Consider the following 17,561-nt stretch of genomic DNA (forward strand, 5'->3'; position numbering starts at 1 on the left):
CAGTATGCATTTCACTGTTAGTCTACACCTGTTGTTTTCGAAGCATGAGACAAAACATTTTTGTTTTGATTTGATTTGATTTAATCATACTGGGAATTAAACAGAAACAAATGGACCAAAAACATGTGATACGGTATGCTATGCTGTGCTATGTTACGCTATATTATGACAAGCCATTTTATGTTATGCTACCTTACGTTATGTTAAGTTATATTATGTAGCAACTAAAACATTTTAAAAGTACTTTCATGACCTTACTGTGACACAGAGCAGGAATAATTTTGTCTAAGCTAGAAAATAATACAGTTCACACGATTCTATCCATTGTGGAATCTGTCCCTGATGTGGACAGTGATGACAGCAGAGATCATGATGGCCAGCCCCACAGACAGCAGGATGATCTTCGACATGTACACAGACATGCCAGCAGGGGGAGACACTGGTTTACAACAAACAGACAATATGTTACAGTTCCTCTAGTCTGGCAGATCAGACACTTCCTCCTGTTTGCAATTAGCCTGGGAACAAGGTTACAGTTCTTCCATTAATACACAGAATGTACAAAACATTAAGAACACCTGATCTTCCATGACATAGTTTGACCAGGTGAATCCAGGTGAAAACTATGATCCCTTATTGATGTCACATGTTAAATCCACTTCAATCAGTCTAGATGAAGGGGAGGAGACGGGTTAAAGAAGGATTTTTAAGCCTTGAGACTATTGAGACATGGATTGTGTATGTGTGCCATTCAGAGGGTGAGACAAAAGATTGAAGTGCCTTTTGAACGGGGTTTGTTAGTACGTGCCAGGCGCACCAGTTTGTGTCAAGAACTGCAACGCTGCTAGGTTTTTCATGCTCAACAGTTTTCCGTGTATATCAAGATTGGTCCACCAACCAAAGGACATCCAGCCAACTTGAGACAACTGTGGGAAGCACTGGAGTCAACATGGGCCACCTTGTAGAGTCCATGCTCTTACAAATTGAGGCTGTTCTGAGGGGAAAAGTGGGGGTGCAACTCAATATTAGGAAGGTGTTCTTAATGTTTTGTACACTCCGTGTATAACTGACATACAATATTTGAGATGTGTATTTGTGTGTCTTACCAGATGTCATTGGACAGAGTTCCACTATCTGCTTGGTGTCTTTGGCCCAGCTGACTTGGTTGCTGTGGTTACAGATGATGGAACCCCCTGCCACATAGACAGAGAGCAGGGGGACAGTGGAGGTCTCAGCCCCTCTACTCTCTCCTCCCACCTGAGAGCAGGTGCTGTTGTTACAGATGGAGGTGACAGAGGTGTTCTGGCCTCTGCAGGACACAGTCGCATTACAGGTGCCATTGATGGAGCAGACAGAGTTCACTGTCAGGACCGGAGGCTCAACTCTCTCTGAAAACACATAGACAAACAGGGTAAGAAACAGGAAAGAAAACAAGGGTTGTATACCAGTAGAAAACGTTTAGTCAAACAAAGTGCTACCAAAACAACAACAAGAAGAACAACAACAAATAATGAGGGAAAACAAACCTTGAACTACCAACATGTATGTAGCAATGATGGTGTCTTTGTTACCAGACACTACTGCAGTATAACATCCACTGTCTCCTTCCTGTAGGTTCTTCAGTAGCAGAGAGAAGTTTCCCTCAACAATTTCAGCCCTACCTTTGTACCTTTCAAAGGTTACTTTTGGGGGGTACTTTGCAACATTGATTGCTGTGTCAAACTTCCAAAATAGCCTATCAATATTTTCCAGTGTGATATTTGTCTTGACATCCATGCGAACATCCTGTCCCTTCAACACAAACACAGGGGTCTCGGCACTGGGCTCTGAAATAAACACACAGAGGCCTTCATGTGATGAGGATGAAATGAAGAGGATGAATCCATAATTCCACAAGTATTAATTAGGGCACTGTGTTTAGCTTCAATCATGTAGCATAGCCTACCTGTGTTTTGCACAATCATGTAGCATAGCCTACCTGTGTTTAGTTTCAATCATGTAGCATAGCCTACCTGTGTTTAGCTTCAATCATGTAGCATAGCCTACCTGTGTTTAGCTTCAATCATGTAGCATAGCCTACCTGTGTTTAGCTTCAATCATGTAGCATAGCCTACCTGTGTTTTGCACAATCATGTAGCATAGCCTACCTGTGTTTAGCTTCAATCATGTAGCATAGCCTACCTGTGTTTAGCTTCAATCATGTAGCATAGCCTACCTGTGTTTAGCTTCAATCATGTAGCATAGTCTACCTGTGTTTAGCTTCAATCAAAGCACATCTTTTGCCTAGTGGTCCGCTGCAAGCGTTCACAATTCTAAAATCTCATAAGAAATGGGATGGTGTTTTTGTCTTCCAGTAACGATATACTATGCTATTATATAAAATTATGTAGAACACTATCATTATGTGATGTTGCAGACATTGATTCATCTTAGATCTGACTTTATTAAACGAGCACAATTTGCCTGAGTAGCCTGTTCTCTATGACTAGAGCAGAGACTGTGCACAAAGTAGAGAATCCTGCACATCAACAGAAGCTTCTGGACTGTGATTGTAGTCTTTAAAAATACTGTCCTAATTGTCAAATAATGGTGTCTTGGCTTCAACTTCAGTATTAGTTATATTCTAATACAGACATCCAGTATCTTTTTAAAACAATATACTTAAATATGTTTTTCCTTTCATTATAAAAATGCCAGAATTCCTCTCAGACAATAATAATTACAAGATGGATGAATCAGAAGCCGTCCAATATTTGCCTGTCAGTATGTCTTCATTTACCATTGCATTGCTGCTCTTTATGAGGTCCACACAATAGAACCTGAGAGATACACACAAGCCTACCTGATGATGCTATGCAGGACAGCAATCCAAACCCTAAAAAGGAGAGACATGGTGTTGAGGTGGCGCTCCAATGAATATGATAGATGGGTAGATGGACGGATGGACAGATCAACGTTTGAAATGTCTGTGTTTCCTGTTGAGCAACTTCTCTTTTCTGGCTTATACCACACTGACAGGGGCCGGTAGGGAAAAGTTTCCCCTTCAGTATCTCTCCTTATTTGGTCCTGCCGTGCATACCTATACACGTACGCTTCAGTCACAAGACGAAGGCCTCCTTATTGTCCCTAGAATTTCTAAGCAAACAGCTGGAGGCAGGGCTTTCTCCTATAGAGCTCCATTTTTATGGAATGGTCTGCCTATCCATGTGAGCGACGCAGACTCTGTCTCAACTTTTAAGACTTTACTGAAGACTCATCTCTTCAGCAGATCCTATGATTGAGTGTAGACTGGCCCAGGGGTGCGAAGGTGAACGGAAAGGCACTGGAGCGACGAACCGCCCTTGCTGTCTCTGCCTCTGACCCTATTACGGGGGCTGAGTCACTGGCTTACTAGTGCTCTCCCATAATGTCCCTAGGAGGGGTACGTCACTTCGTGCCAGGCTTTTTTCGCTATACTCGACTTGAGTGGGTTGAGTCACTGACGTGATCATCCTGTCCGGTTTGCCCCCTCGGGCTTGTGCGGTGGAGGAGATCTTTGTGGGATATACTCAGCCTTATCTCAGGGTGGTAAGTTGGTCTGTTGAGTGGTGTGGGGGATGTGCCTTGGTAAAGTGGGTGGGGTTATATCCTGCCTGGTTGGCCCTGTCCGGGGGTATCATCAGACGGGGCCACAGTGTCCCCCGACCCCCCCCTGTCAGCCTCCAGTATTCATACTGCAATAGTCTATGTGCTGGAGGCTAGGGTCAGTCTGTCCTATCTGGTGTAAGCCTCCTGTTATATCTAGTGTCCTGTGTGAACTTAAGTATGCTCCCTCTAATTCTCCCATCTCTTTCTCTCTCTTCTCCCGGAGGACCTGAGCCCTAGGACCATGCCTCAGGACTACCCGTCCTGATGACTCCTGGCTGTCCCCAGTCCACCCGGTCGTGCTGCTGCTCCAGTTTCAACTGTTCTGCCTGCGGCGATGTAACCCTGACCTGTTCAACGGACGTGCTACCTTGTCCCACACCTGCTGTCTCGACCTCTGAATGCTTTGCTATGAAAAGCCAACTGACATCCTAAGGTGCTGAACTGTTGCACCCTCTACAACCACTGTGTCACACCCTGGTTCGGGGACTCATTATGTTGAACCAGGGTGTGTTCATTCTATGTTTTCGGTTTCTCTGGTGGGTGTTCTAGGTGGTTTATTTTCTATGTTTGCCGGTGTGACTCCCAATCAGAGGCAAACGAGTGTCAGCTGTCGGCTGTTTGTCTCTGATTGGGAGCCATATTTAATCTATCTGTTTTCCTTTCGGGTTGTGGGATTTTGTTCGTGTGTGTGCGTGTTGTACCACAGGCGTCACGGATTCGTTGTTTGTTTGTTTTGCTCGTGTGAGTATTTAATAAATATACTATGTTCACTCGCAACGCTGCGCATTGGTCTCCTGTTCTAGACGATCGTGACAGAAAATCCCACCAAGACCAGACCAAGCAGCGTGTCCAGGAGCTGAAGGGCGATAATTGGAAACAGAGGAGCGAGAATGGCGAGAATGATGGAGGCCTGGTCCACGGGGAGGAGAGACCCCCAGAAAATTTTTAGGGGGGGGCTCACGACGTCGGGGCAGCAGGTGTACGGGTTGGAGGAGTGCAGGAGGTTGGCAGATAGGGCCGCCAGGTTAAGGGGGCCACTGGTCACGAAGGGGAAGGAAGGTGTAGAGGCACGGCCAAGGGTACTGGGGTGTGTTACCAGTCCGGTCCGGCCCGTTCCTGATCCCCGTGTAGGGGCCAGGGGTGTGTGTCCTCAGTGCGGTCCTGTCTGTTCCTGTTCCTCGCATGGAGCCTGTGGTGCGCGTCCCCAGCCCAGCCCGGCCTGTGCCTGCTCCCCGCACCAAGGATACGGTGCGCGTCGCCAGCCCGACCCGGCCTGTTCCGGCCACTCGCACCAGGGATACGGTGCGCGTCGCCAGCCCGACCCGGCCTGTTCCGCCACTCGCACCAAGGATACGGTGCGCGTCGCCAGCCCGACCCGGCCTGTTCCGGCCACTCGCACCAGGGATACGGTGCGCGTCGCCAGCCCGACCCGGCCTGTTCCGGCCACTCGCACCAGGGATACGGTGCGCGTCGCCAGCCCGACCCGGCCTGTTCCGCCACTCGCACCAGGGATACGGTGCGCGTCGCCAGCCCAGTCCGGCCCATCCAAGCTTCCCGCGCCAAGTCTGTGGTGCGTCTCGTCAGCCCTGTCCGGCTCGTCCCTGCTCTCCGCACCAAGTCAGTGGTGTGCGTCGCCAGCCCATTCCGGTCCATTCCTGCTCCACGCACTAGCCAGGGGCGCGTGTCGTCAGTCCGGCTCCGGCCAGCGGGGCTAGACAGGACCAGGAGTACTTTGGGGGGTTGGAGAGGAAGTGGGGATCAAGCCCGAGCAGGACCCGCCGCCGAGGAAGAATGCCCACCCAGCCCTCCCCTGTTTTGCTCGTATTTAGGCGCGGTCCAGTCCGCGCCTTTAGGGGGTACTGTCACACCCTGGTTCGGGGACTCATTATGTTGAACCAGGGTGTGTTCATTCTATGTTTTCGGTTTCTCTGGTGGGTGTTCTAGGTGGTTTATTTTCTATGTTTGCCGGTGTGACTCCCAATCAGAGGCAAACGAGTGTCAGCTGTCGGCTGTTTGTCTCTGATTGGGAGCCATATTTAATCTATCTGTTTTCCTTTCGGGTTGTGGGATTTTGTTCGTGTGTGTGCGTGTTGTACCACAGACGTCACGGATTCGTTGTTTGTTTGTTTTGCTCGTGTGAGTATTTAATAAATATACTATGTTCACTCGCAACGCTGCGCATTGGTCTCCTGTTCTAGACGATCGTGACACACTGTGATTATTACTTGACCCTGCTGGTCATCTATGTATGTTTGAACATCATGAAGAACAATCTGGCCTTAATGGCCATGTACTCTTATAATCTCCACCCGGCAAAGCCAGAACAGGACTGGCCACCCCTCAGAGCCTGATTCCTCTCTAGGTTTCTTCCTAGTGTAATATTCATATGTGTCAGCATACTGAATTGTAATTGGATTCATTATAATGTCATACCATACTGTGCTATGATTGGTTAAGACCACCCAGGTGGTGAGGTCATTCTAAGATGATCATGGCCAGAGACACATGGACATGCAAGTTATAGCTAGTTAATAAAGAGCTACGTTTATAAATGTCCTGCATTTTATTATTTTGTACAAAGCATACAAAACAAGACATGGTGTCAGAGTAAAAGGACTAAAAGATGGATTTTGCTGGAGTTCCTTCACCTCGAATGGATTGGGGGTCTACAAATCTACCCGATGCATGGCGTAAGTTCAAACAGCATGTGGAGCTGATGTTCACGGGTCCTCTGAAGGAAAGAGGAGAAGAGGGAAAGTGCAGCTACCTGCTCCTCTGGATCGGTGAAAAAGGGAGAGACATTTACAACACATGGACACTTACCGAGGCTGAATCAAAGGTACTGAAAACATACTACGATCGTTTTGAAGCATATGTTGTGCCAAAGACCAATATAATTTTCGCTAGGTACAAATTCCATGAGAAAGTACAAGGCGCTAGCGAATCGTTTGAACAGTTTGTCACTGAGCTGCGTCTGCTTGTGAAAGACTGTGATTATGCAAACAAGGATGAGATGGTCAGGGACCGTATTGTATTTGGAATACACTCACCGCGCAGTGAGAGAGAAACTTTTGAATGTTGGATCAGAGTTAACGCTGGACAAAGCTATCGACATAGCCAGATCTCACGAGCTAGCACAGGTTCAGATGAAAACCATTTCAGGCGGCAGCACGAGCGCATCACGTGAACAAGCAGTGCACGCAGTCAGGCAGACATCAAAGCACACCTCCAGTGCCCAGAGAGCATGTTTCAGAACGGAGACAGACAGAACTCCAAAACAGAGCGACACAGACTCCAAACGCCCCCAAAACATGTGGATATTGTGGCTACAAAGTGCATGGCGAACAGGGGAATTGCCCAGCTAAAGGCAAACAGTGTACTAAATGTGGAAAATGGAATCACTTTGCAAAAGTGTGCAGAGTTTACCGTGGAAAAACAGTACATACAGTGAGTGAAGATGAAATGTCAATCAAAGAGTCAAATGCTGATGAACTGTTTATTGATTCAGTGACACAGAAAAGTCAGATATCAGAGACAGAGCAAGCCTTTGCTGACATTGAGATAGGAAGACAAGGCACAGAGCTAAAATTCAAACTAGACACTGGTGCACAAGTAAACATTATTCCTCTGAGTAAGTACAGAAGCTTGACATCTGAGTGTGAGCTACAGCCCACCATGCGCAGACTGACTGGTTATGGTGGTGAACAGCTCCCAGTAAAAGGCACATGCACTCTCAAATGCAAATACAAGGAAAGGGACATGATGTTGGACTTTTACGTTGTTGACACTCGAGCACCTGCAGTGCTAGGTCTTAAAGCATGTTTAGACATGGACCTTATCAAGCTAGTTTTATCAGTGACAGCACCAGTAGAGATAGAGAATGTCATGGAGGAGTTTGCTGATGTTTTTACAGGAATAGGACTATTCCCAGGAGAATGTACCATTCACCTTGACCCAGACGCAACCCCTGTGGTCTACCCACCGAGAAAGATTCCACTTGCTCTCAGCGCCCGTCTGAAGAAAGAGTTGGAGAGCATGGAGCAATCTGACATCGTCACCAAGGTTACAGAACCGACGGATTGGGTCAAAGCGTTAGTGGTGGTGGAGAAACCATGCACAGGCAAGCTCAGAGTATGTCTCGACCCAAGAGACTTGAACAAGGCTATCAAACGCCCCCATTACCCCTTACCGACGCTAGATGGCATCACACACAAGCTAGCGGGCGCACGCTACTTCAGTGTCATGGACGCCAGATCAGGCTACTGGGCTATCAAGCTCACAGAAGAGTCATCTAAGCTCACAATGTTCAACACACCGTTTGGACGCCACAGGTTCCGTCGCCTGCCTTTTGGGATTATCTCAGCCCAAGACGAAGTTTCAGCGAAAGATCGACGAGGTGTATGAAGGCCTCGATGGAGTCGTGGCAATTGTGGAACGACATCCTTGTCTATGGTCGAACCAAAGAGGAACACGACAGAAACCTCAACGCGATGCTGCAAAGGTCCCGCGAGAGAGGAGTCCGGCTCAACCCCGAGAAGAGCACAGTCGGCGCTACAGAGGTCAGCTACTTCGGGCATCTTCTCACAGCGAATGGAATCAAGCCAGATCCGCAGAAGATCTCAGCCATAAAGGAAATGGAGCCACCAAAGAACCGCGCAGAGCTGGAAACAGTGCTTGGCATGGTCAACTACTTAGCCAAGTTCGCACCCAGCCTCTCCAATGCTAATGCACCCCTGCGTCAGCTGCTAAAGCAGTCCAGTGAGTTCCTCTGGGACAACCAACACGACATCGCTTTCCAGAAAGTGAAAGACTTGATCACGAGAGAACCAGGACCAATCCTTGCCTACTACGACCCCCAACAAAGAGCTCAGACTCCAGGTGGACGCGTCAAAGTATGGACTAGGGGCAGTGCTACTGCAAGAAGGAAAACCCATCGGCTACGCTTCCAAATCTCTCACAGACTGTGAAATCAACTACGCTCAAATCGAAAAGGAGCTGTACGCCATTCTGTTCGGATGTAAGCGTTTCCATCAGTATGTCTATGGACGACAAGTCATTGTGGAATCAGACCACAAGCCCCTCGAGTCAATCATGAGGAAACCGTTAGCCGCAGCCCCGCCAAGGCTACAGAGAATGATCCTTCAACTACAAAAATACGACTTCACAATCACTCACCGTCCAGGCAAAGACATCCCTGTCGCAGACACACTCTCCAGGAAGTTCCTTACCTACAAGGACAGCAGCCTCAGTGAAGGCATGGACATGCAGGTGCACACTGTGTACCACACTGTGTACCTCTGTAGCTCAGCTGGTAGAGCACGGCGCTTGTAACGCCAAGGTAGTGGGTTCGATCCCGGGACCACCCATACACAAAAAAAATGTATGCACGCATGACTGTAAGTCGCTTTGGATAAAAGCGTCTGCTAAATGGCATATTATATTATTATTACCAGTTAGTGACACAAAACTGAAGGAGATCCGAGCAGAAACAGAAAAAGACAGACAACTCACACAGCTGAGGAAAGTCATACAGTCAGGATGGCCTGAGGAGAGGAGAAAATGCCCTCAGAGCGTCTCAGAGTTCTGGAACCATCGTGACGAACTATCACAGATCAACTGAATAATTTTCAAAGGAGAGAAAATCATCATTCCTACCAGTCTCAGAGAAGAGATTTTGACAAAGATCCATGCTGGACACATGGGCATGGAAAAGTGCAAACAGAGAGCACGGGACATTTTGTTTGGCCCGGAATGTGCAAACAAATAGAGGACATGGTTGGTAAATACACCACCAGTCTTGAACGACGCCCCTCAAACACCAAAGAGCCAATGTTACCTCACCGTATCCCAGACCGACCCTGGCAGGTCGTGGCAACCGATCTGTTCACGTGGAACAACGAGGACTACATTATAACAGTGGACTACTACAGCAGATACTTCGAACTCGACAAGCTTCACAGCACCACATCTGCAGCTGTGATACACAAGCTGAAAGCAGCCTTTGCCAGGCATGGCATTGTAGAGACTTTAATATTTGACAATGGCCCCTGTTACAAATCAAATGAGTTTGAATCCTTCACAAAAGCATGGGAGTTCACACACGTCACCACAAGCCCACATTACCCTCAAAGTAATGGCCTTGCTGAAAAATCTGTGCAGATCGTTAAATCACTCATGGACAAAGCAAAAGCAGACAAGAGAGACCCCTACCTCAGTCTCCTTGAATACCGCAACACTCCAGTTGACAACTTCAAATCACCAGCCCAGCTGTTGATGAGCCGCAGACTTCGCTTCAATCCTTCCCAGCACCAACCAGCAGCTGCAACCTGAGGTCGTCAGCTACAAGGAAGTGCATGCAAAACGTGCACAGAGACAACAACAGCAAAAGCGATACTACGACAGGTCAGCCAGACCACTGCCACCACTGAACGACGGAGAGTCAGTTAGAATCGAGGAGCATGGCTACTGGAAGCCAGCAGTCGTCATCCAACCAGCTGACACTGAACGTTCATATCTCGTTCGCACCGCAGAAGGAGCGGTGTACCGCCGCAATCGTCGTCACCTACTGAACACAAAAGAACAACACACTGACGAGATGAACTGTTCCCCCTGAAAGAGAACGGGGTGGACTAAACACAGACACAACACAACATACACCATACTTACCTGCAACACCACAAGAACTGTTGACTGACACAGAAGCATGCTCAGCTTCATATCACACAAGGTCAGGAAGAGAGGTCAAGCCTAGAGCTGTCCTAGACCTGTGAAATGTCAAAGGGTGTAGGCGGATCACTGCCCTAAAAGAGTTCCAGACTGTAAACTTGTTATTGAAAGTTAACTTGAAATGCTTTGGTATGGTATTTGTTTGATATGTTGAGATGTCATTGCTACAGTGAAAAGCTGAGTTGCTGAGAAATATTTGTTCTAAAAGTAACAGTATGCTGAATCATTGTTTGTCTGTTATGTTGATGCAGTTGGTGCAGTTTAAATGGTTACTTACCTCGAGTTCAAACTACAGAGCATATATTCAAAAGAAACGCTTTATTGTTCTACATATTTTTTCTTTTTTTTTAAAAGAAGGGGGATGTAATATTCATATGTGTCAGCATACTGAATTGTAATTGGATTCATTATACTGTCATACCATACTGTGCTATGATTGGTTAAGACCACCCAGGTGGTGAGGTCATTCTAAGATGATCATGGCCAGAGACACATGGACATGCCAGTTATAGCTAGTTAATAAAGAGCTACGTTTATAAATATCCTGCATTTTATTATTTTGTACAAAGCATACAAAACAAGACACCTAGGTTCCTGCCTTTCTAGGGCGTTTTTCCTAGCCACCATGCTTCTACATCTGCATTGCTTGCTGTTTGGGGTTTTAGGCTGAGTTTCTGTATAAGCACTTTGTGACATTTGCTGATGTAAAAATGGCTTCATAAATAAATGTGATTTGATTTGATTCTGACTCTACACACCCGCACACCCACTCACATGCAAGCTGCTGCTACTCTGGTTATCTTATATCCTGTTGCCTAGTCCCCTTACCCCTATACATATCTACCTCCATCACTCCAGTATCCCTGCACATGTAAATATGGTATTGGAACTGTCTTTTTAAATATTTCCTGTATTTAGTATGCTTACTGACTTTCATATTTCTTATTCTTATTTCTTATTTCTAGTAATACATTGATATTGATTATAGCATTGTTGGGTTTTGAGTTTCAAAGAAAGGCATTTCACTGTACTTGTGCATGTGACATTAAAACTTGAAGTAGACACAAACACACCTTAATGTGTTAAAGCAGCATGGAGATGCATAGAGAGGAATAAGAGTCCTCAATAAAATAAAAAATAGATTATGAAACATTAGTTTATTAAATCTATTACATTTTTTGAAAAGAATCAAGATTATTCAGTGTGCTGGTGTTGTTCATGGTGAGTGTACAGCAGGGGTTGTAACCGGTTCAGGGAACAGAAACAGAAACGGAAACAAAAGTAATCTCTATGTCACGCCTGCTCCCACTCCCCCTCCCTGTCGCTCGAGTAACTGTAATAAATCTGATTACTTTTAAATGGATACGAACCGTAGTCCTCATATTTTTTAGGAATATTCCTTGAATTATTGTTTAGTAAAATGTGTAATGGTAAATGTTATTCACAATGCACATAGCATATATGCTTGGTCTCTAACTGTGCATCTCTGAGCTAAGGTTAAATCAATTGTTTAATGCTAGGACATTGTCGTATCGGGTGAATGGTGGCAATTATTGCTGATAAACAAAGGAGTCCGCTCATACTGAACCTTGATCATAAGGTTTATTCAGATCACAAGCTTTCAGCATAAGTTACAGGTGACATGCCCACCCGGAGAGCGACGCCTCAGAATGGCCGCTCTGACTTCTTCTTCGTTTAGCCCCTACTTATAAACAATGCAAAAAGGTGGGTGGCTCCCTCTTATGGCCAATCACCAGTCTCCCCTGTCTACAACACACTTCCTGTCTGTTGTATGTGGCGTTACACTAAAACATTCCCTCTTGATACTAAAATTAACGTCCTCTCTGGTTCCACTTAAAACATTTAACAAAGGCATAATCCTAATACACGACATTTCCCCCCTTCGAGACGAACTAAAAGTCTCGAAAACAAACAGAATAGGATTATGACAAGTAACAATTTATCTTATTGAGTATCTTTAACATTAAACCAAAAACATTCTTCTCTAGAGTGTAAATACCTTTCTATGAAATATGAATAACTGTTTATGAAGTGTGAATACATTACTATGAAATGTGAATAACTGTTTATGAAGTGTCAATACATTACTATGAAATATGAACAAATCTTTATGGAGTGTAAGAGCGAAAAACTGTCTGGCAACCTTCGTTCCAAATCCATCCATCAATCAAGACAGTAAAATTCTTTCACGGTCCCTCTGCCCCAGGCAACCACCTAGATACTCCAGATAAACTCATAAACCATGTAAATGCATTTGAAACTATGATGCAATTAAATACACATGTAAGCCCCTGCAAACAAAATCCTATCCAAAAAATATCCACTCTAAGGCTGGTCAACCCATTGGACCCTATAGTGGACCTCTCCCTGCCTAGACTCCCTGTCCCTAAGCATCACCGAAATAAACAAAAACATCTAAGATCCCCACATGTATCCAATAACATCAAACATCATTCTACAAAAATTAATACGTAAGAGTATGACACAATTATGTATTACACATCAAATATGTCTATATTTCATTGCAGACACTGGAATGTAGTCCACTACACTTCATCTCCCCGTAGTCTCGACTTCCAATGGACTGTTGATGATGGAATCGGAATCTTTCCACCCCTCCTTGTTTTATCTCCTCCAGTCATTGTCCTTTCATATTGTCCTTGTTTGAGTATTTCAATCTCCAAATGTCCCCCAAATGCTTCTGGAAGAAAAGGAAAGACCAAACAGTATCTTTTGCAAAACAACACTTTCAAATTAAACATCAATATCAACTAAGAATATAAAAATGATATATAAATGATGTATGAATCACATTAAATGATAGAATAATGAACTAGGATAATTATTAATTCATACACTTCCCCCCTTTGATTCATAAAATCATACCAAAATCACCCTAATATTGAAAAAAAAAAAAATATCAAAACATGAAAAATGATATTTATCCATTCAGTTCCACTTGTCCATCTTCATCCAGATCAGGAACAGTCAACACCGGCATCTGAGTGTTGTCTCCAGGCATCACTCTCCAACCTATCTCAATATCATAGCTTTCTCAAAGGTCAGTAACAAATTACAAACATCACACACAGTGTTATCAAAGCTGCAACTAGAATTTGAACCATCACTGCCCCTACTGGCCTACCTGATCTTGCAACCAAGTCTTCGCTGACTTCCGCTCCTTCAGATCTACCAAATGCATCCATTATATTCTTCAATGCATATATAACTATCTGAACTATCTGGACTCAAAGTATAACTATTATCATCAATATGATCTTCCCAAATGTTACACCATACCATGGAAAAAATCCCCCCTTCTCCCTTAGATTTATCCTTCAATGATAGGCTTGAAGACTATGACATGCCGCCATGTCTCTTTTCATCCAATTTCAAACCTAGATTTAAATGTATCTGTGTCCGGTGCTACCCCTCTTTTAATGGTAAAACCTCATATGGAAGCTTCAACGTTGACATGTAACAACATCCTGTCCATCCATAGGGTAAGAATATATATACTTTATCACCACAAACCCTCCAAATATCTCTAAAATTCCCCATAGTCCCATTGTCAGGCAAAAGCTAATATTTTAACCATCAAATTCCTGCTCTTCTTACTACCTGGTACATAAAAAGTTACATTATATTTGTCATTACTACCCTTAAGGTCATGCACACCCAAAGTTATCATATAGTCATCACAATCTGATATTCCCATAAACATACCCCTTACCTCATATGTTTTATTAGAACCAAACAACTTTTAGCCCTCACTGCTTTCACCTCAAATGCTTCAGGGCTCGCTGTTACCTGATTTTTTCTTCCCATCTAACAAATGCACACAAGTTAATTCACTTAACCCAATAACACCTAAACCTAGGCTTAAACAAATGTTTTGACAACGACATTATTTTATCGGTTACTGATTGTTGCTGATACCACAGTCATGACAAAGCATAAGATTGACACATACTTGATAGAGGTCGAGCGACCGTCTCTAACATGTTTGACTGGAATTCTCAACAGACATGGACCCTCAAGATTCCTCACTGATATTACAGAATGAGTTACTGGAACCAAAGATTCCTACCTGCTATCTTTAATTTTTCACAACAGAAGAATCAAACCCATCCATTTAGTTTCTCTCTTCCCCTAACGAGCGGTACTGCAGATACCTCTCCTTGTCTGTCATTAAAATCAAAGACCTCATCCTGTACCTCCATGATAGTATCACTATTTCAGATGAATCTATATTGTTCTCTACTACTATCTGCTCTCCTATTTTAACCCTATTCGTACTATCATTGACAGCACTCTCCAATTCGTAACATAAACCCCTGAGTCCTTCTTGCTACCCCCTTTCATTTCAGAAAAGTTGTTGTCGGTGTCGTACTTCCTACATTTGCTATTGCCATCGTATCATTAATCCCTTCCAAAGTTACCATTAAAGTAGTTGACTTAGTTGATGTATTACCACCTTTAATTACGTCTAGTGGGAAAGTTACCAATATACTCTGTGTATTATTTACTGTTGGAGTGACTACTGTAACATATTCTTCCTGACCTCCTTTGATTAGGTGCAACAGCTTCTACTCCTGGTCCTGATAACAATACTTATTCTCCATAATTATCTCTCCATGTGGGAGGAACGTCCCCATCCTAACCCTAAATACAGCGTTCCCCTAAAATGGGTGCTGGAGATATTGGTTCCCTTATAATCAAATGCGATATATTTATGGCTTTAATAACTATCAATGTTGAAAGAGTTAAATTGCTTCTCACTGTTGTTTTAATAGACTGAAGTGTTAATGTCATTGTTGTTACTTCTAGTTTCCCCAAAGCTTTGAACTCTTTACTTGTACTTCCATCTATCACCACTAGTGTCACTTTTTCCCAACTCTCAGTCCTAACTTTCAAACTTTTGATTATAAAAATACACCTATAATTACCTTGATCTCCCTACTCTAAAGTGTAAATATAGATACTCAATCACCCTCAATCTTCTCTTATCATTCAGCAACACATACTTTCTCATGCTTCTAACAGATCTAAACTCCTACCATATCTTCCCACTCAACTCTAAAATGTCCTTCCCCACTGTTCTCTCTCTTACTACTAACTTTGAAACTTAGCTTACTGTCTTAGAGTTCCTTCAACCTAGTTCTCCTAACTTATTTTAATCTAATCTTTTCTCCTAACCTTTAAAAACCTTTTCCACTGATTTATTCACAAAATCCCTTTACCACCAAATTTTTAGGATATGTGATTGGGAAAGTCCCCACCTGCTTCTGACTTCTTTACACACAGACTTGGCAAACGACTAAACACCTTTTAGCCTAGCCTGAAATCTCTTGGTGTAAGAATGTAACCCAGAATAACAGTCACCCCTTTTAACTTTATTTTTCAGACAGATTGTCTAATAGGCAGTCTAATAGATTATCATCCTTCCTATGATATTATCTTTTGAAGCAAATATGATTCCCAAAAACCCTACTTTTTAAAATATTCTACCAGACAGCCGTTTAGTGTACATCTTATTGTACAATTCAATTTAAACAATGCATCTCTTCCCAACAATGCAATAGGTATATTTTTTAATATTAGTATGTCTATTTTAATTTCTCTTTGAGTTCTTATAGCATAGCTCAATTGGTTCCCTAAGAGTAATTAACTGTTTTACTACCTCAACTCCCTATCCTAATTAGTTAATTCTACATAGTGAGATGTTTAACCTCTTTAGGCTGAACACAGATAAAAGCTTTTACACTATTCACTATCACTTCTCATAGTCCTCTGGTTTTACTTCAATTGTTAGATATTTTCTCTTCTTCTCTAATCGGTGCTATCAGCTGACACCCCCCTTCGTATCTTCTAGGCACTCTAGAATCCTTAGGGTTCACCTGGAGAACAGGTGATCTTGACTGGCCCCTGTATCTTCCTTAAAAATGTTCTCTGTTGTTTCCTCCTGGCCCATTGCACTCACAGGTAAAGTGACCAACCTGTCCATAATTATAACAGTCTTCTGAAAGTTGCTGGAAGTGTAGCTGAAATCTTCCTCCTCTTCCTCTCCAATTCTGTGTCTGTCCAGAAACTGGCTGTGGATATGGAACATCTGGTACCCCCCTTGGTGGCTGGTACATTGCATTTGATATTGTTCAGTTGAAGCTGTAACAGTGATTGTTGATTTGGTTCACTCTGATTCTTCCTAACCAAAGCTTCTCTTCTCCACCAGTTGTATGATTGAGTTTCTTGAGAGTTTCTTCGTCCTGTTCTTTCTTGTTGACATATCAGGATTCTTCAACAGCTTATATTCTAAGTTCTGTCCTCGAAATAACATCTTCCATCATCTTCTTACTTTTCCTCTGTGCCAGTCCTTGTAGGATAAACTCCTTTTGAATACACAGCACCTTTAGTCTCCTCTTTATCGCTGTCTTCATCTGAACTCGAATCTCTTGTATCCTTCTTCCTTCAACTTCCATCAGAGATCAAATCTCTAGTATCCTTCTTTCCTCTCTTGCCAACTTCCTTCTGATCACAGAGTCATATCCACCCATGATCTCTTCTCAATCACTCTGATCTTCATCATCTTCTTCAAGTTCCATCTTCCTTAACCTCACTCTTCTCTTTCAGACATCTCATTTTCTTCCTTCTGGAGTTCTGGATTCATCTTCATTGTCGTTTCTGCTTGTCCTCTATCTATTATTCGTCTTCATCTCTGATGCAACAATCACCCTCCTGGATGATCACTGGAAGCTGAGGATAAACATCCCTAAGCTCTACTTCCTTCTCATAAGGTGGGTGTTTTTTCGCTGAATCCGTATGTGAGAAAGGTGTACTAACTTCTGCCATTAGTTTTCCTGTCACCTTCTCTATACCTTTGTTTATCTTATCGCTGGAATATTTTATCAGTTTTTGTTTGAGAATGAAGGGCAACTTTTGTTTCATTTGCCGGATAACCTAGCAATACTTTAGTTAAAGGGTTACTATTTTGTACTATATCAATCGGTGTAATGACTTTTATATAGCCTTGCTGTCCTTTCTCCCCATTGTAACAACCCTTTTATATTCCTTTATCGTGAATTATTTTATTTTAGACTATATAGCCAATGGCTTCCCCCCTTCAATTATTAATATAAACCAAACAACCCCAAAAAAAAAAAAAAAAAAAATCAATAGATTATGAATAT

The 17,561-nt window shown here is 43.4% G+C and overlaps 1 protein-coding gene across 1 annotated transcript; it reads right to left on the reverse strand.

Annotated features, from left to right (window-relative positions):
* Window positions 1–242: 242 nt before the first annotated feature.
* On the reverse strand, window positions 243–2,869 carry LOC121534678 (SLAM family member 5-like). Its single transcript, XM_041841264.2, has 4 exons — window positions 2,843–2,869; window positions 1,527–1,826; window positions 1,107–1,388; window positions 243–439 (listed from the first exon to the last, which is right to left on the reverse strand). Exons 2-4 carry the CDS (start codon window positions 1,774–1,776, stop codon window positions 318–320), a joined length of 654 nt encoding a protein of 217 aa, XP_041697198.2. The 5' UTR covers window positions 1,777–1,826; window positions 2,843–2,869; the 3' UTR covers window positions 243–317.
* Window positions 2,870–17,561: the final 14,692 nt, after the last annotated feature.

The sequence above is a fragment of the Coregonus clupeaformis genome, chromosome 21, assembly GCF_020615455.1.
Source record: "Coregonus clupeaformis isolate EN_2021a chromosome 21, ASM2061545v1, whole genome shotgun sequence".
Lineage (NCBI taxonomy): Eukaryota > Metazoa > Chordata > Actinopteri > Salmoniformes > Salmonidae > Coregonus > Coregonus clupeaformis.

What these genes read in the sequence shown, in the direction of transcription:
- LOC121534678 (XM_041841264.2), bottom strand. Translation starts at nt 1,776, where the DNA reads ATGGATGTCAAGACAAATATCACACTGGAAAATATTGATAGGCTATTT. An exon ending in ATACATGTTGGTAGTTCAAG is followed by an intron (nt 1,389 to 1,526) that starts GTTTGTTTTCCC and finishes ATGTGTTTTCAG; the next exon opens with AGAGAGTTGAGCCTCCGGTC. An exon ending in ACTCTGTCCAATGACATCTG is followed by an intron (nt 440 to 1,106) that starts GTAAGACACACA and finishes GTTGTAAACCAG; the next exon opens with TGTCTCCCCCTGCTGGCATG.